Consider the following 18,512-nt stretch of genomic DNA (forward strand, 5'->3'; position numbering starts at 1 on the left):
GTTGCCCCCCCCCTCCCCCCCCCCACCCCCCCTCGCCGGCCCTGCAGCTGGGGCCGAGCAGCTTCCTGGACATCCCGCGGGAGACCCAGCCCCAAGCTGGGCCCCCGCCTGCAGCCTAACCCCACCGCCCCGGCCTGGCAGGTCTCGCTGACCAAGGGGGCCCACGTGTCAGCCTTCGCTCTGGCTGCCTCAGACCCACAGCAGTAAAGACGCGACGCCAGGGACCCTGGCTCAGCCCCTGGCCCGCCCAGCTCCTGGTCAGCAGAGGCACACGGAGGCCACGCAGGACCCGGGCCTCCCCCCCGACAAGGACGCAGAGGAGGAGGGGCGGCTAGGGGCTGGTGGGGAGCCGCCGCCACACAGGGTGGGGGGACCTACCTGGGAGGGAGCCATCCGGGTGGAGGGCCGGGCAGGCTGCTGAGAGGTGACAGAGGTCAGGGTCAGTGGGGAGGGGCCCCTCGTGGCCGGACACCATGCCCTGTGGTCCCCACACCTCAGGGACGGGGATGGGACAGGGACAGTGTCTTGCTGCCTCAGGTTCCACCCCCAGGAAGGCGGCACCCGGCTGGGTGCTGCCACTGGGGGCTGCACCCAAGAGGTGATGTGCCCCAGGCTGGCAAGGCCAGGGCGATGCCTGGGTGAGGACGTGCCCGGGGCACCGCCATCCTGGGGCCCAGCTGTGCAGGCCTGCCCCACTGCCAGGCACTACGTGGGTGTTCAGGAGCACTCACGGGCGAGTGCGTGCAGAAACCGGGACCCTCGGGGCGGGAAGCGGCTCCCCCCTCAAACAATTGGAAGGGTGCTGAGCCTCAGGGAGTGAGGCCCTCGTCCCCAGAGGTATTCAAGCCCAAACCAGGCAACCCCATGGAGGGGACACAGAGGGAAGCTGGGGCGGTCGGCTAACTGGCCTCTGAGGGCCTTCTACTCCGAGCGTCTGATTGTCCAAGAAAAGCAGCAAAACAAAACAAAAGGCTCCTCTCCGCCGGGTCCTGGCCTGCAGGTGGTGGGACCCCAGGGACAACCGCTACCCCAAGGGTGGGGCCAGCCCGGCATGGGCCCTGGGCTCCGCTGCCGTCTGTGCTCTGCGTCTGGCTCCCTGCTCCTGCAGGCTGGACGTCTGCCCTGCGCCTCCCAGACGCAGACCCAGAACACCGGCCGCTCCCCAGCCTTGCTCGCCTGCAGGCCAGGACACAGCCGCGATCTCCTCCGCGTCAGCCTGCGCGCGTTCAGCTGGACTGCAGTGGCCTTAACCCTTGCGGTAGCGGTTGGCATTCTACGCCGAGGAAGGTCTTGCGTGAAGACCGGATCTCCCTCCGCTAAGGTCTGCGGTTCAGGGTGCGTCTGGGAGTGACAGGGCCCACACGTCCTGGCTCCCGGGGACGTGCCAGGGTCCTGGGTCCGGCTGGGGCCTGCTGGGGCCTGGGGGTCTTAGTGCCCACTCACCCGTCCAGCCCGCGGCAGACACTGCCACACTCTTCCCTGCTCCGTAGACGGCTGAGACCAGGACCCGGTACTTGGTGGCCGCCAGCAGGTCAGGAAGAGTCACATGGCTTCTGGCTCCTGGAATGGAGATCTGGGCGGGGGGGGCGGGGCGGGGAGACGGTCACCTGAGCGTCTTTGCTCATTTGAACATCTCAGCTCCCTGTGGGTCCTGCCATGGAAGAGTGGCCCCCTTAACAGGCAGGGTGGGACGTGTCTCCTCCAAGGCCCAGGACCTGGGGGCCCACGAGGGGCGATGGCTTCCCGGCTCCAGGGAGACCCACCGACTTCTCGGGTCCCGAGCCTGAGGCCAGCGCGTAGGACAGCTGGTAGTGGAGGACATGGCCACTCGGGGGCGTCCAGCTGACCCGCAGGCTGTCGGGCGACTCCGAGGCCAGGGCCAGGTTGGAGGGTGGGCTCCGGCTGACTGCGGGGGAGCAAGGGGCGGGGGGTCCTCAGATGGCAGCACGTCCCCCGCTCGGCAGCACGTCCGCCACCCTCCCACTCCATGGCCCCGCCACGCTGTCCGGTGGCCTCGGCCGAGACAGGGCCACCGGGCCAGCTCCAGGACCGTCTTGGGTACTGTGTCACACCAGGTGACTTGGACCCTCGGCCATCCCAGGGATGCCTGCCTGGACGGCTCAGGACCCAGGTGGTCCAGCTGCAGGGTCAGGGACCCGGGGGACTGCCTGTCGGGGGCCCACAGATCTAGGGGTCTGGGGCAGACCAAGGGTCACCTACGGGGGGTGTAGCGGAGGGACACGGGGTCGCTGCGGGCTCCGTCCCTGTAGTAGGCCAGCATGGTGATCTCATACTCCGAGTGCCTCCCCAGGCCGGGCAGGACGGCCGTGCCCAGGTTCCCCGGGACGGAGATCTGCGGAGAGGAGGGGCCGAGTGTCCACCCCGTGGAGCTGTGTCCACACGTTGGGGCCAGGCCCGGGACACATGCAGGCCGCTGTCCCCAGGGTGCGGCACGGGGGTCTGAACCCCGGGAGCTGGGGTGGGCAAGGTCTTCTCCCCCCACACCTTATGGGCCTTCCCCTCTCCCACGGGCGTCCACGTGATCTGGTAGACAAGCACACCGGACGCCACTGCGGCCGCCCACTCCAGCTGGACTTCGTCCCCTGGCAGCTCTGTCACCGACAGCTGGCTCGGGCTGGGGACCTTCCCTGGAAGAGGGAGACTGAGGCTGGGGTGGCAGGGGGGCCCCTGGTCCTTACGCACAGTGCCCGCAGGGCCCACTGTCACACCCGTCCAGGTACCCGCCCTCACCGGGCTTGGTGCCGCACAGAGCAGACACCGAGCAGCTGTGTTGGTCTTAACCGTCCAGGGGAGCCTGGGGACACTCACGTGTGGTCAGGCGGCCAGTCAGTGTGGAGGACCTGCCCCCAGGGTAGAGGCAGGTGACGCGGACCGTGTAGGTGGTGGAGGAGAGGGGGCCCAGAGTGACCGCGGTGGCGTTCCCAGGAGCCTCCGTCTGCAGGTGGATGGCGGTGGGGACACGGGCAGCTGGGGAGGGGGCAGCCCCCGCCAGAGGGGACCCAGGCCTGCCCCGTGACCACCCCCAGACTGGGGAGATGGGGATGGGGCGCAGGATCCACGGCACCGGGGCGGGGTCTCGCCCACCAGCCTGCCCAACAAGCCGGCGTTTTCGCCTCTCGTGACGCCACGCGCCCCCAGCACGGCCCGTCACGGCTGTCACGCACAAGCGTTCTCGTGTATGATTCTTTGCTTCACGTCTGCTGCCCCCAGGGGCCCACAAGGGCCCGGGTGGTGTCAGGTGCCCTCCACTCCCCCTGTACCGGCTGAGGCTGTACCTGGGGAGACCCGGCCACACCCACCGACCCTGAATGCAGGGTGCCCAGCGGGGGAGACGGAGGGCACTGGGTCCCCGTGGACAACTCATGCCCCTGGACAGCCCATGACATCGGGCCCCGGGCAGGGCCTGGCCTCACCTGTCCCGAGCGGCCGCCCTTGCTCGAGACGTAGCTGACCCTGAACAGGCGCACAGGCCTCGCGGTGCCCTCCCAGGACACTCGGGCCGAGTCATGGCTCACGTCCGAGAAGCTCAGGTGTCTGGGGGGGACCAGGGCGGCTGCAGGGCACACCAAGGCCTCAGGGACCGCCCCACACGTATGGGGGAATGGCGGGCGATGGCCAGGGCTGGTGGGGCTACCGGATGGGGTCGGGGTCCCCCACCCGTGGAAGGCGGCGGGGAGCCAGGGTGGGCAGCGGCCTGTGGGCGGGGCACTCACGGGTCCTGGCGCGGATGCTCTGGGCCTCGCTGGTCTCTGCCCCTCGCAGGCTCTGCACCCACACCTTGTACTCCCTGCCTGGGGCCAGCCCATCCAGCAGCGCCTCTGGCTGCCCCACCCGCACCTGCGGGGACGCGCACGCTGGCCCCTGCCTGTGCTGCCCCCGCCCGTCTGCCCCAGGCTGGCTCCTCCGCCTCCCCCGGCCTCCGCCCCGCACCTCTCTCCCCTCCTCCTTGCCCCTGGGGGAGGTGGGCGAGCACTGCACCAGGTACTGGGTGGCCCCTGCCGAGGGCTGCCAGGTGAGGTGGATGGCTCTGGGCATCACGGCGGCCAGGGTCAGCGCCTGGGGTGGGGGCAGGGGCGCTGGGGGAGACGGGGGCGGGCGTGGGGGGGGCTTTAGAAACGCAGCACAGGCAGAATTCAGACCCATAAACCAGCGGGACAAAGGGTCTCAGGCAGCGCAGGCCAGGTGGGTCTCGATGGAGACACAGAGGGGGGCGAGACCAACGCGGGGAGGGGGGCGCGCACAGACAACTGAAGTCCCTGTCCCGACTTCTCGCCCTGGGCCACCCTGCGGGTTTCACTTAAAGCCACTTGCCCTGAGGGTGGGAGGTCTGTGGCCTCTGGGTTCAGAGGGCCACCTGCTGTGTGGTCCCATTTATACGCAGGGTCCAGGAATGGCAGACCCCAGACACAGAAAGCAGGGCAGGGGTCGGAGGGGCCGTGGGGAAGGGGAGGACTGGGGGTGACTGCTGAGGTGTGGGTGCACGATGCTGGGACAGACGGAAACCACTGACTTGCACGCTGTGAATGGGGAGTCGTAGGGGGTATCTCGATAAAGTTGCTGGGGGGCAGCTCACGCAGTCCCTGGGGGCCTGCAGGCTGGACGGGGCGGGAGCTCCACAAAGAGTGTGCGCGGCAACAGTAATGGGTCCCAGCCATGACTGGGGCGATGACACAAACGACATCCCTTGTGCTCAGAAGAGGACACTGAGGGTCAGAGAGGCCCAGTGACTTGGCCTCGGTCACAAGCTGGGGGTGTGCCCCACCCGGGTTAAGAGTGCTCCGGTGCCAGGCTCCGAGGGGAGGCTGCAGGCGGGGGCAGCCCTTACAACCCTGGGCCCAGGTCCCCCCTTCGCCCACCTGTGGTCACCAGGCCCTGCAGGCCCTCACCGACGCCGGCCTTGTAGACGGGGAGCACGGAGACCAGGTACTCCGTGCTGGAGGTCAGGCTGTGCAGCTCTGCCGACGAGGTGGGCGCCTCCACCACCACCTGGAACAGGAGCCGCGACAGTGGGCGGGGTGGGGGGGCGGGGCGCGGGCCGGGGAGGGCTGGGTTAGCCCTCGCTCCCCGCGCGGTTGCGTCCCTGGCCAGGTCTGGGCCATCTGCGGGGGCAAGGGGCTGCGGTTTGGTAGCCCCCCGCCCCTGCCACTCTTCTTCCTCCACGTTGGCTTTGTCACGTGTGGGCCCGACTCCAGCCCTGCCTGCGTGAGGAGGGTCCCTCTCACCTCCCTGGGGGCGCCGCCCTTAGAAGGCCGCAACACGACTAGGTACTTGAGGGGTGGCCGCGGGGCTGGGGTCCAGGACAGGTGGATGCTGGAGGAGGTCACCCGGGTCAGGACGAGGCCGGTGGGAGCGGAAAGGGGGTGCAGGGCCGGAGCGGCTGCGGCCGGTGTAACTGTGGGACGGGAGGGGGCGGCCGGCGACAGTGGCTCTGCCTGCGCCCCTGGGGGCCGCTTCCGGGAAGGACAGTGCTCCCCCAGGTATCGTCAGAGCCCTGAGGACCGCGTGGGCGGGCCCTGGCGGGGCTGCAGCCAAGCATGGGCGACCCTGCCCTCGTGCCACCCCCTGCTCGCTCACCTGGGCCCCCGCGCAGGCGCCTGCCCCGGACCTCCCGGCAGACGAGGCGGCTGAGCAGGCCGGCCAGCGTGCCGAGCTGGGGCAAGTCCTGCACGCCGTGGACGGTGACGTCCAGAGGCTGGGACGCCAGGAGCCTCAGCTCAGCATCGTCGGCGTTCTTCACGCCTGCCGCGGGGTGGGGGTGAGCTGTCCGTTGTGCAGCCAGGACCACTGGGCCCCTGCCAGGCATCCAGCCGGCAGAGGCTCCTTCCCAAGCCACAGACCCGAGACTCCACAGGCCCCAGAACGGGGTCACCCGGCCCCCGCGAGAGACGGGCCGGTGTGAAGGTGGGGCTAGACACCCGAAGGTCCCTCTCAGGCTGTGCCACGCCTGCCGGGGCCTCTGTGGGGTTTGGGGCCAGGAGGGAGGTCAGTGTGCTTTCCTCGGCGTCCTGCACACCCTGGGGGGCTGGGGTCAGGCACCGAGGACGGTCTCTGCTTCCAGGAATCCCTGCCCCAAGTCTGGGTTTCCTTCCCAAGGACCAGAGTTAATGACTGGCCAGTTGAGGCAGAGCAAGGCCTCCGGGCCAGGCGCAGGGCCCATGCAGACAGGAGGGGGCACGGAGGCGTCTACAGACACTTCATCAGAGCGCGGCCCTGCCGCCCACGCCGACTCCCGTGGCTGCCTCGGAGCAGGGACTTGCCCTCCCCATTCGCAGACAGCGGGCTGGGGCTCCGAGGCCACACCACCTGCAGCCCGGGGGGCCGGTGGGGGGGGCGTGGGAGCCACCCGCTGTGAAAACTGCCCGTGAGAGCCCGGGGGCTGCTCACCCACGGCGAAGACGTCGACGCCCAGACCCTTGAGCACGTGGCCAGCAGTGCGGGCATCGTCCTGGGACTTGCCGTCCGTCACCAGAATCACCAGCTTGGCCGCCTCCGGACGGAGACCCGCTACGGGCTTCAGGTTGTGCTCCAGCACGTGGGTGAGGGCCAGGCCTTGGGTGCAGTGAGGGTAAAGCGCTGGCAGCTCCAAGCGCCCTCCCTGCCCACTCGCGACGGCTCCACCAGCCGTGGGCCCCCTGCTTTGCCCACCAGGCCGGTCCTGGCCCCTTCAGCCTGAGGGGGCCCGGAGGGCAGGGATGCCCCCTCTCCTTCCCTCAAAGGCACCCAGAGACTCAGGGACCGGCACCCCACACCCTGCTGCCTGCTCAAGAGCAGCGAGGCCCCAGGACGGGAAACAGGGAGGGGACTTGCGGTGGGGGGAGGGGTCTGCCGGGGGAGACCCCCTGAGGGGGGCTGCTGCTGGCGGGGCCCCCCCAGCCACTGGCGGGCCCTCCCAGGGGCCTCTGCCGACCAGAGGAGTCTCTGGGTCTCAGCAGGACTGCCCGGCACACCACGTGCACCATGGACGAACGAGGCAGACTTGTCCTTTGCAAAGCCTGGATACACAGCTCTCAGGCGTGGTTCAGAACACACGTCTCCAAATCTGGGAGGGTGCGAGGTAGGCCGACCTCGGGACAAGACCTGAATGGGCCCCGAGGGTGGGGCCGGGGCTGGGGCCAGGCAGACCTGTGAACGTGTTTCCCCCTCTGTAGTGGAGGCCACGCACGGCGGCCAGCACCTCCTCCTTGGAGCCAAAGGCATTCAGGTCCCACTCGGTGTGGGGGTCCCCGCTGTACTGAGTCAGGCCTGGGAGGGGAGGGGTCTCCGCTGTACTGAGTCAGGCTGGGAGGGGTGGGCACACAGCAGGCGGGCAGGACACACACAGCCTCGCCCGGGTCACCAGGGAGGCACACTTGCAAAGCCTCTCCTTCCACACAACGTGCCCCCAGGAGCCAGCTGTCCCTCCAGTGCGGGTGGGGACCCCACCCCTGCCTGGCCAGCTGGGAGCCTAGCCTCAGCTCCCGGAGGCTGCGTGTCTCCTCCCCCAGTTCTCACTCCCTCTGCCAAGCATCGCCTGTGCTGGGGGCTGGCAGGAATCGTGGGGCCCACCCCAGGGGGGGCGCAGGGCAGGGCTGGGACCCACCTACTTGGACTTTGTCTGGCCCGATTTCAAAGGGCTCGATGATGCTGGCCAGGAAGTCTTTGACCTGCTGGAAGTGACTGTGACCGATACTCCAGGACCCATCCACCAGGAAGATCACGTCCACGGGTGTGGGGGACGCGCAGCGGAACTGGGGTCCGGCTGGGCAAGGAGCGGGGGAGGCGAGGTGCTGGGCCAGACCCGCTGCTGCTGCAGGACCCTGAACTGCCCCGCAGGCGGGCTGCAGCCCCAGCATCTCCTTCCCTGGGGCAGGTAGAGGGCGAGGAGCCACAGGACCCTGAACTGCCCCGGAGTTGGGCTGCAGCCCCCAGCATCTCCTTCCCTGGGGCAGGTAGAGGGCGAGGAGCCACAGGACTCTGGCCTCAAGCCAGGAGGGCAGCTGGGTGTTGGGGGACAGGCACTAGGGTCTCCCCAGACTTAGAAAACCCCACTGAACCTCAGCCCGTCACCCTAGGCCCTAGGAGCCCCCCCCGCCGAGGGGGTTCACAGGACATCCAGCCGCTCTGGCACCTGTGCCCTCCATCAGCCTCAGCGGTGCTGGTCACTGTGCGACCGTCTATGGCGGGGGAAGGGGGGCTCCACCTTCCTCGTCCGGCCGACACGACACCCGGGCCCAGCGGGCAGAGGCTGCCCCGCGGGGTGCCAACCCGTGTCGGTGGGTCAGCACCACGGACAGCTCCAGCAGCTGCCCATCCTGCCAGCTCTGGGCTGAGGCCTCACCGTTTGGCGAGGGGGCTTGTCCTAAGGACCCAAGAGCTCTCTGGAGAGAAAGCCACACCCCTCGATCTGGGGCTCCCTGAGTTTTGCACAGACAGTGCCTCCAGGCCAAGCCCCAGAGCCAGGGCCAGACCCCCACCTGAGGCTCCCGGGCACGGTAGGTGTGGTGAGACGCCCCCCCAAGTGGGGGAGTCAGGCCCTGAGCTCAAGGCCCTGCATTGTGGGGGAGACCATCTCGTGAGACCCCACGTCCACGGGAAGACAGCAGGGGGCCCGGACCCCAGGACCCCACGTGAGGCTAAGGAAGGAGGTACTTTCTTCCATTCCAAGCCTGATGGGAGAAACAAAATCAGAGACATCTCAGGTCTGATGGGGGAGGCACAGCCCTGCCTGCAGGGCCTCGAGGGAAATGCGGTGCTGGGGTCCCATCCCGCCAGCCTGAAGAGGCTGGCACCCTGGCCGTCTTACCTGGCTTCTCTGTCCCTCCGGCCGAGGCCCCGGCGTGGTTCTGCCCTTCCAGGCCTGGGGTGCGCTGAGCAGGGGCCTCCCCCTCAGGGCCCCTGGGTGGGGGCTGTTCCTCACCAGGTACTCCTGGGGGGGGGGTCACAGCTGTGTCACCTCCACCAGCCACACTCAGGCTGGGGGACTCCTGAGAGGGGTCAGGGTGGTGGGGCCGGGCACTGGGCCCCCAAGGACACCCCCAGCAGATGACCTGCCCCAGTGGGTTTAGCGAACCCAGGAGCATGGCAGCCAAGCCCGAGTGAAGCTGGAGGGTGTGAGGTCAGATGGAGGAAGCACTTTCTGGCCGCGTGGAGAGGAACCGCGGGAAGCTGGACTGCTCCTCTTCCCAGGCACTTACCGTCCCGCGGCTTGGAGCCGCCAAGCGTGGGCAGGCCTTGGCTTGGGGCCAAGGCCACGGGCGGCCCAAGGTCTGGGCTCCCCACGTGGGAGGGGGTGGGCTCCAGGGCTGCCCCCAGTGGCCTCCGGCCGCTCACACCCACAGGGTTACTCTTCAAATCTTTGACCGCAGAGAGATACGAGGGGCCGTCAGGACCACCCAGGGAGGGAAGAGAGGCCTGCGGCTGCACACAAACCCTCCCCGCGAGGGTACGTCCAGGCTCCATGGGGCCCCAGCCTCCTGGGAGGCAGGCAGGGGCGTCAGGTACAAGCAAAGCCCCCGGATGGCTGCCAGGACTGAAACCCAGGCCTGGGGCTCCCAGTCGAGGGGCTGCCAGGGCTCAGCTCCAGCCTCCTCTGCACACATGCCCCCCCGGAGGGACTTACTCACAAACTGCCTCCGAGCCAGCAGGACATTCCCCGAGCCCGTGAGCTCGAAGGTCTGCAAGGTGAGCCCCTGGGAGGGGCTCAGGCCCCCCACCGCGGCCTGGGGGGCCTTGGTAGTCGGCAGCACCTCCTGCTCCAGGTCCCCTGGGGTGGGGGTGGGGAGAGCTGCCGAGCCCGCCGCGGTGGGTGATCGTGCACGCACGCGTGCACCTGTGCGTGCAGGTGTGCTGCGTGTGCCCGCGGGTATGTCAGGGAGTGGCAAAATCCTCCAGGCGCCTCCTCTTCCCCCTCCCCCAGCTCCGCCCCTCGGGGCGGGGGAGGGAAAAAGGGGGGAGGTCTTTGCTGCTCTCTCCAGGACTTGATGGGAGGGGCCTGCGCTCCCGGGTAACAAATGGAGAAACAATGTATCTCCGTGGCAGCAAAATAATACGCCTTTACAAAGCTTCCCCAGAAGGACTTATCCTCCCCAGAGGGAGGACCCGTAAACCCTCCAGATGCTCAGCACAACAGCCCTGAGGACAGCACGGAGGTGTGAAGACGGGGGCTGCACACAGAAAGAGGCCCCACCTGCCCGCGCGCAGGGGGCTGGACGGCACACAGCAGCGACCCTGCAAACATGTCCCACTGTGACTCTGTGAGTCTGGCTACAAAAAGGAACGATGCCAAAGGGGACACTGCCAAGCTCTCAGGGGAGGCAGTCACGGAACTGACTGGAGAGACTGCAGTCAGAGGTCAGGAAGCACCTGGCGGTTCTCGGGTCTCAGGTGCTAGAAAGAGGATAACGGAGGAAGGACCCGCACGCCCGCCCCATCGTCCATCGTCTTGCGGGGCGGACGGCCCCCAGCCTGGGTCCAGACCCACGTGGGGAGGTGGGACAGGCCGGGAGGGCAAGGGTGTTGGTGCTTCATATGACTCAAGCTGCGTTAATTTTCACAAAACCATCCCCCCATTTTGTAGCCGGGAAAACCGAGTCACACAGTTACTCAATGGTAGAACCAGGATTTAAACCCAGGTCTGCTGGGTTCCTGGGCCCCCCTGCACAGGGGAGGGATGTACAGGCAGGCCCTTTAAGGAAGTGAGTCCTTGGCATGTGACACCCCCCCCCCGATTCTTTGGGTTGAGACCCTGAAGAGCTCTACCCAGGAACAAGGGTTAATGAGGATAGACTGGCTCTTGAAAGGACTGAAGCCCAACTTCAAATAATCTTAACTTCTCAAACGGAGCGAAGATGACCCAAAACTGCTAGTTCACATCACTATCTGTCAGAAACAAACATAAATTGTTTCTGAAGGAAGGCAATGTTATCAAAGGCCATAAATTATTTCTGTAAGTTGTCACAACGTCTGGTATGCAGTAAAAAATAACCGGATATGCAAAGGAACAAGGCAATGTGATTGAATGTTAAGAGAAACGTTAGACAACAGAAAGAGAGCCAGGGCTTCCCTGGTGGCACAGTGGTTGAGAATCTGCCTGCCGATGCAGGGGACACGGGTTCGAGCCCTGGTGTGGGAAGATCCCACATGCCGTGGAGCAACTGGGCCCGTGAGCCACAACTAATAAGCCTGCGCGTCTGGAGCCTGTGCTCCGCAACAAGAGAGGCCGCGGTAGTGAGAGGCCCGCGCACCACGATGAAGAGTGGCCCCCACTTGCCGCAACTAGAGAGAGCCCTCGCACAGAAACGAAGACCCAACACGCCAAAAATAAATAAATAAATAAATAAATTTAAAAAAAAAGAGAGCCACACCACGATGAAGAGTGGCCCCCACTTGCCGCAACTAGAGAGAGCCCTCGCACAGAAACGAAGACCCAACACGCCAAAAATAAATAAATAAATAAATAAATTTTAAAAAAAAGAGAGCCACAGATTTCCCAGATAATGGAGTCATGAGACTTTAAAATAACTATGCTAACTAGTTTGAAAATTTAAAAGACGAGCCTATGAATTCAGATATCAAACCATAAAAAAGTAAAAAAAAGGAATTCTTGAATGCAAAATCCAAATGGAAATTTCCAAATGGAAATTCTAGAATGGAAAAACACAGGGACTTCCCTGGTGGCGCAGTGGTTAAGAATCCATCTGCCAACGCAGAGGACACGGGTTCGAGCCCTGGCTTGGGAAGATGCCACATGCCGTGGAGCAACCAAGCCCGTGCGCCACAACTACTGAGTCTGCACTCTAGAGCCCATGAGCCACAACTACTGAGCCCGCGTGCCACAACTACTGAAGCCCGTGCACCTAGAGCCCGTGCTCTGCAACAAGAGAAGCCACTGCAATGAGAAGCCCATGCACCGCAACGAAGAGTAGCCCCCGCTGGCCGCAACTAGAGAAAGCCCACGTGCAGCAACGAAGACCTAATGCAGCCAAGAATAAGTAAATAAATAAATTTAATTAAAAAAAGAAAAACACAAAACATGACGTTACAAATTCAAAGGATGACCTAACAGCTTGTTTACACACAAATGAAGAGATAAAATGGTGGAAGATCAGTCAGAATAAACACAACGTTAAGCACGGAGAGATAAAGGGATTGAAAATATAGAAGAAAGAGTAAAAGGCATAGATACAGAGAGAGACATGGAACAATAGGGGCCGTATGCTGATAATTGTTGAAGCTAAATTCTGGGAACACGAGGCTTCATTACATCACGCTCTCTTCTTTTGCATGTGTTTAAAATTTTCCATAAAAATTCAGTTCCACAAAAAGAAAGGAGAGGAAAAAATTATAGTGTAACACAAAGAAAAGAAGTAGGAAGATGGTAGATTTAAACCCAAATATATCAGTAACTTCATTAAACATAAGTGGAAAAATGTTTCAATTAGAAGACAAAGATTGTAACATAAAAACAATACGAATTCTATGCTTCTTAGAAGATGCATCTAAAATGAAAGGCTAAAGAAAAATTGAGTAAATGAATGGGAAAAGGTTTTCAGTGCAAACGCTTCCTGGCGGACCAATACTGATCTCACAAAAAGGAGACTACAAGAAAAGACTGCAACCACAGAGATGATGAGAATAGTTCATAATGAAAAAGGTTCAATCTACTAGGAAGATATGATAATTCTGAATTTGCATGCACCTAATATCAGAGCCTCAATGTATAAAACAAAGATTAGTGAGAAACCACAGAAAGATGTATCCATAGTCATAACGGGGGATTGAAAATACTTACCTCAGTAACCAATGGGATAAGTAGACGCACGCAAAATCAGCAAAGATAAAAAAGATGTGAAAAATAAAGTAAATAAATTTGGCTTAGTTGAGATGGTAGAAAACCACAGCCAAGTCAACAAGGGGGTTCTTCTTGGGAGCAGAGGGGTGGAGACCGGGAGGGGCCTCTCCTCACCCTGGGAGTGAGCTCCGGTTTGCCTTTGCAACGTGCACGTACCAATTCTGCAATCACACACCCACGATTGTGGGCTCGTCTGCGTGTCAAACCTCAACTTTTGAAAGGCTGTAACACTCGCAGCCCTCATCCAGTCTGGAGGTTTGTGCCGGGTTGCCAGGCGCCTCTGCCGCCTGCCCTCCTGTGAGACGCGCTCTGATACCGCGAGTCTGCCCTGGCGCTGGGCACCGGCAGAGCCCTAAGAGCTCTAAGCTTGAGGAGGATCCTTGTTTCTTCCAAGTGAGTGAGCGCCTCCTGCGTGCGCCAGGCGCGGGGATACGGCGGTGGGGACTTCAGGGGCCCCGCTCTCCTGCCCCAGCTTCCCCGTGTTAGCGGGGCAGGCGGGGAGGAGGGAGGCAGAGTCGCGAGGAGCCGGGCACGGCAAGCGCCATGCCCACCGTGGCCACCGTCAGTGCGCGCAGAGGGGAGGCGAGGGCCCCTACCTGCCCTGGGCTTCACCTGCACCAGGTAGCCGAGGCTGCTCCCCTCCGACTCCCTCCACTTCATCTGCAGCCGGTCCTCAGGCAGCACCGCCAGCCTCAGGCGGCCGCTTGCTGCGAAGGCAGGACGGGGGTCAGGGCTGCCCCTTGGCAACCGCCCCAACCAGCTGTGGGGGTCCCGAGGCGGCTGGGGCCCCATCAGGGGTCAGAGGGGGCCAGTCCCACCTGGGGGAACTCGAGAAGGGGCCCCACCCGGGGCTGAAGGAGGACCGGGCCCGCCTGGCAGCTCCCGGGAGGGCAGACTTCTGTCCAGGGAGGCCCCCGCCCCCCGTGGAGTGAGGCCAGCCTCCTGGAGCGGCCGTAACCGCCCCACCGGAGACGCAGGCACTGAGCCAGCACGGCAGCTGCCAGCCCGCCCGGATGTCCCCGCCAAGTCCCCGCCGCGGGAGACGCAGCTGCGCAGCTGCGGACCCCAAGGTCACCACTGGGTTCACACAGCCCATGAGGGTGGGGTGCCCTGGGGTGGGCCTGGCCATCCTGGGAGGAGGACGGGGTAGCGGAGGCCTCAGCCCTCGGGCACAGCCTGACCTCCGAGCTTCCGGGAGCTCCTTGGCGGAGGCGACTATTTTTGGAAAGTGGGGACAGAGATGGGCTTCTTCTGGCGGAGTTGGGGCACAGGGCAAGGGCAGGGCTCGGGGGAGCCCACGGCAGACACAATGATCGCTTAAGAGCAGGGAGCAGCTGAGCCGGGTCGCCGGATGGGCCCCGCTGACCCCTGGAGCCTGGGCTGAAAGACAGGAATGCCTCAGGAGCGAGGGCTTTGAAAAGCCACTTGTGAGCAGGAAGCCCAGCTCATGAAGAGCCTCTGTCTCCCGGAGCCCCTGGCATGTTGGGGGCCATCCCCAGCTACCTTCTGAGTCTGCCGGTCAGGGCCTTGGTGGGGCGCCTGGGAGACAGCACGCACCCAGGGGCACCCCCCGAGGGGCCACCCTCGGGGAAGGGCAGCGTGGACGTGGGGCCCTGCCCCACCCCAGCCCTCCCCCGTCTACCCAGAGCCTGCAGGGACCTCGTGCTGTCTGGACTCAAATGTCTGGGGGGGGGTCCCTTAGTGACTTGGCCCCCTTGGGGTGGTCCTGTCAGAGCCCCCGGGACAGAGGGCCCCGACCACCTGCGTGCAAAAAGGATAACCACGAAGATGCACCACCAGTAAGAAGGCGGTTACCAGAGCCGGGGCCCCGGGCTGGGTGGCTGCACGATGCGCCCCTGCCGCCCCCCACGAGGCCAGGCCTCGGCGGTCTCCTGCCCCTTCATCACCCGTGGGAGCCGGGTGCATGCCAGGGATGTGGCCGGCGGGGGTGGAGGCGGCTCACTGGGGGACCGGAGCCTCGGACGGCCCCTGGGACGCGGACACCACCTCCCAGTGTCAGCCTCCCACGGATCTGGGGTGTTGCAAAGGATACTGCGACCAGCGTTACCCCGAAAGGGACACACCGTGAACGTCCAGTGGGGAGCGGAAGCGTCCCCTCGCTGGATGGGGTGTAGCCGCCCGAGTGCGGCCCGCAGGGGGCGGGGGCTGATGTGACGTGTGCCTTAAAGGAGCTTAAGTGAGCAGGGACCTGCTGGAGGCAGCATCCTGCGCTCTCCTGGGGGGCGGGGGTACCACTTTTTACTCTAGATTCTGCTGTTTGATAATTTCACACTGAAAAGGCGTCTGGGGAATGATGGAATAAACCATTAATATAAGAGAGAATTAAATGCACACCCAGTGTGTTAATAACTGTTCAAAAAAAAACAACAACCGGAAAACAAAAAAAGCCCAAATAAATGGAAAGACCGCAAGGCCAAATGGTCAAGCCACAGCTGAGGCAACACTGTGGGCAGAACTGTTCCCTCTTCCCGTCTCTGCCCCCTGAGCATCTGTCCCCCCAGAACAGCAGCCACTGGGGGCTCAGGGCCAGAGGGAGGCTGGTCCCTTGGGGGACCTGTGCCCTGGGCAGGTACAGCCTGGGGTGGGGGGCAGGCAGGGGCCACAGGAAGCCCACACCCGTGTCCTCACCTTGTCCCTGGCCGAGTCCCAGGGTGACACCCAGCCACAGCCAGAGGCTGACCCCGAGGCAGGGGCACACACGGACCCTCATGGTGCGTGGCCTGCGGGAGGAGGAGAGGCCACTCAGCCACCTATCTGTCTGCTCCTCTGTGCCCTCCTGACCTCGAAGCCAGAGCTTCTCTGTCTGCGCCTGCGTAGGCCTGGGGCCGAGCCCATACCCGGAGGCCTCCAGCCACTTGCCCTCCTGTCCCCAGGGGCCAGCGTCCCACAGGCCTGGGGGAGCTTCCTGGATCGGGAGGTCAGCTGCCTCCCGTCTGCCCCCCCGCACCCTCAGCATCCCGCCCTCGGGACCTTCTCCGCTGGCCAGCTAGGCCAGCTCGGGGCCTGGCCGCTGCTCTGGTCACTCACTTGTCATTAGACCAGCCTGGGGTGGCCACGGTCAGGGCCAAGGGGCCTGGGGAGGAAACCTAGGCCCGGTGGGGGGCGGCCCTGCCACAGCCCTAAGTGGCATCAGAGCTGGGACCGGGACCCCTGCTGGAGCAGGACCCCAGCTGTGCCACTTCCCCTGCTGGCCCCAGGAGGGGCGTGTCCTGGCTGAGGACCGGCCACCCAGGACAACCAGCCCCCTGGCTCCAGAGCTGGCCTCTCAGTGAGGCGGGGGGAACCCAAAGGTGGGGTTGGGTCCTGGGGGGCTGCCTCTGGGCCTCTGCTGACAGAGCAGAGGGGAACGCAGTGCAGGATCTCAGGCCTCCGGCCACCCCTGGCCCAGACACACCCAGGGCAGTGGAGCTCAAGGGGGTCCTCGGGGCTGCAGATGGGCTAGAGAACAGGTTATCCGGGCACCCCAGGTCCCAAGCCAGGCCCCTCCCCCCCCCCCACAGAATTCAAGGCTGTGAACAGGACCCCTCCGCAGCGCCTTCCCTCCTCCACCCCTGTGACCCTGGGGGGCCAGACCCCCTCCCCAGCCCAACACCGTGCATCCGGTCCTGCTGCGCCCGCCCCCGCAAGAAGCTCAGCTCCCCACGCCCGATCTGTCTGGAAAGGCAAAGTCATTCTCAGATCACAGACCTGGGTGCATCCCCTGGTGGCCCCTCCCTGTCCACCTGGCCCTGAGGCGAGTCACCAACCTGCTCCCGTCCCAGAGCAGCGTCCCTGTCCCGCGCGCTCCCGTCTACCCTGGTCCTGCTGCAGCCACAGGGAGGCTGTGGCTTATGAGGCCCCTTTCCTCCGACGTCACTGCCCCGGTCCGCCCCCCGCCCACCCCGCGGCTTGCCCCCCTCCCCTGGCCCCCCCCCCTCAGCTCTCCACTCTTCCCATCTGCTGTCCAGGACGTCTCTCCAAGTGTGGGGGACACAGGTCCCAGCGTAAAGGACCCCATCGCCCCGCAGGGTGGGATCCAAGGTACCGAACACCTTTATCCCTCACTCCACACGGTCTGTTCCAAAGAGGCCCACGAGGCAGGCACCTCAGGGACCACGGTCACCACGTGAGGCCCTGGGCGCCAAGCTGTGGGCGACGGGCGGGGGGGTCTCTGGCAGCCTGGAGCAGCACCCGGACCCCAGGGTCGCGCCAGCCTCACAACCTCCCCACTTGTCCGGCATTGCGCCCCAAGACCCATGACCCCAAACCCAAGCCACTCATGGGTTCCTCTCCAGTGCCCCGCCCCCCCAGCCTCGTCCGCACCCGCCCCTTCTCTACAACCCTCCACAGTCTGTGAGGGCCAGTCTAGCACAGCCCCTCCCCCAGCCCTCGCCGCCCACCCCAAAGGCCCCACCCCGACCGACTAGGTTCCCCGCAGGCTGGGCCCGGTAACCAGGGCTTGCGGGGGGGCGGGGGGGGGGCGGCACCCAGCCTGGGCCCCAAGCACCCAACCCCCCAACCCCTACTGGACCCCAGGACTCACCCCCCAAAACCACCCTACCCCAACCTGGACCGGACCGGCCCCCTCCCCCCAGCTGCTCTGAGGCTGCCAGGGCGGCTCTGGCCCCCCGCTCTGGGCTCAGCTTCTGGACGCAGAGGTGCTCTGGGAGAGGTGGGCCCCTCGGGCTGCTGGCCGGCAGAGGCCAGTCGACATTCGCTGGAGACTGAGAGAGGTCAAAGGTCGGGGGCTGGATGCTGCTGGAGGGGTGGGGTGGGGTGGGGTGGGGTGGGGCCCTCCGGGTGGGGCCCTCCCCAACGCCCCTGGAGGCCCCTGCGCCCCTCTGACCCCCAGCCACTGGGCAGGCGCCGCAGGATCCAGCCAGCTCCCGACCTTGACCCAGGCGGCTCGGAGCCCCTCCTAACCTTCAGTCCTGCCCTGCAGTTGGTGCTCCTGCAGCTGGGAGGGGCCCGAGGACCCGAGGCAAAGGCAGTTCTGAGACCTGCCGCGGCCTGGGAGCCAGCCGCCCATGCCTGCGAACCCGTGGCTGGATGCCGGACGCTGCAGTGCTGGTGGATGCCCTGCACTGGGTGCTGGCGCTGGGGCGGGGGTGGGGGAGCAGGCAGGCCCTGCAGTCCCGAGCGGACGCCGGCAGAGGGCACCTGGCCTGGTGGCCGCTGGCACACACGTGTCCGTCCGTGTCCACGGCTCACAGGCGCTCGGAACATGCGTGTGCACGCTCACGCAGCCCACCAAGGCGCCACTCTCCACGCTCGCAAGCCAGTAGGTCCTGAGCGCTCTCGGCTGGACTCCGTGCAGCCCCCCACCCATGTGCCCGCCCAGAAGTCCCTGCACCTGACAGGTGCTCCATGCCCCTGAGGCCCGTGGCCTCATAGCACACCTAGCAGCGTCAGGGCTCAGCCAGGGCACAAGCTGCCCACGGTCACAGCTCAGAAAGGGCAGGACAGAGCCAGGCTGGCCCCTGCTGGGCAAGTCCTGTCGGCCTTCTGGAAGCTGCACAGCCGTCACGGCCCTCACTCTAGCGTGCAGGTGGGTACCCCGAGCAAAGGCCCCACTTCCCCCAGCCCCAGCAGTGGGGAGGTGGCCCGAGGAGTCCCAGCCCTGACCGCTTGGGAAGCTGGCCCTCAGTGCTGAGCAGAGCCT

General features: G+C 65.0%; 1 protein-coding gene across 1 annotated transcript in view; it reads right to left on the minus strand.

Annotated features, from left to right (window-relative positions):
- Nucleotides 1–15,827, minus strand: part of COL20A1 (collagen type XX alpha 1 chain) — a 29,940-nt gene extending 14,113 nt beyond the window's left edge. Inside the window, 19 exon segments of the mRNA XM_055090662.1 lie at nt 379–414; nt 1,444–1,573; nt 1,764–1,909; nt 2,218–2,353; nt 2,506–2,648; nt 2,830–2,956; nt 3,435–3,574; nt 3,735–3,858; nt 3,952–4,097; nt 4,878–5,007; nt 5,244–5,413; nt 5,596–5,760; nt 6,406–6,570; nt 7,144–7,263; nt 7,601–7,771; nt 9,228–9,359; nt 9,620–9,763; nt 13,447–13,557; nt 15,500–15,827. Coding sequence (XP_054946637.1) covers nt 379–414; nt 1,444–1,573; nt 1,764–1,909; nt 2,218–2,353; nt 2,506–2,648; nt 2,830–2,956; nt 3,435–3,574; nt 3,735–3,858; nt 3,952–4,097; nt 4,878–5,007; nt 5,244–5,413; nt 5,596–5,760; nt 6,406–6,570; nt 7,144–7,263; nt 7,601–7,771; nt 9,228–9,359; nt 9,620–9,763; nt 13,447–13,557; nt 15,500–15,827 — 2,764 coding nt within the window.
- Between the last annotated feature and the right edge of the window lie 2,685 nt (nt 15,828–18,512).

Source organism: Physeter macrocephalus, chromosome 14, assembly GCF_002837175.3.
Source record: "Physeter macrocephalus isolate SW-GA chromosome 14, ASM283717v5, whole genome shotgun sequence".
Classification (NCBI taxonomy): domain Eukaryota; kingdom Metazoa; phylum Chordata; class Mammalia; order Artiodactyla; family Physeteridae; genus Physeter; species Physeter macrocephalus.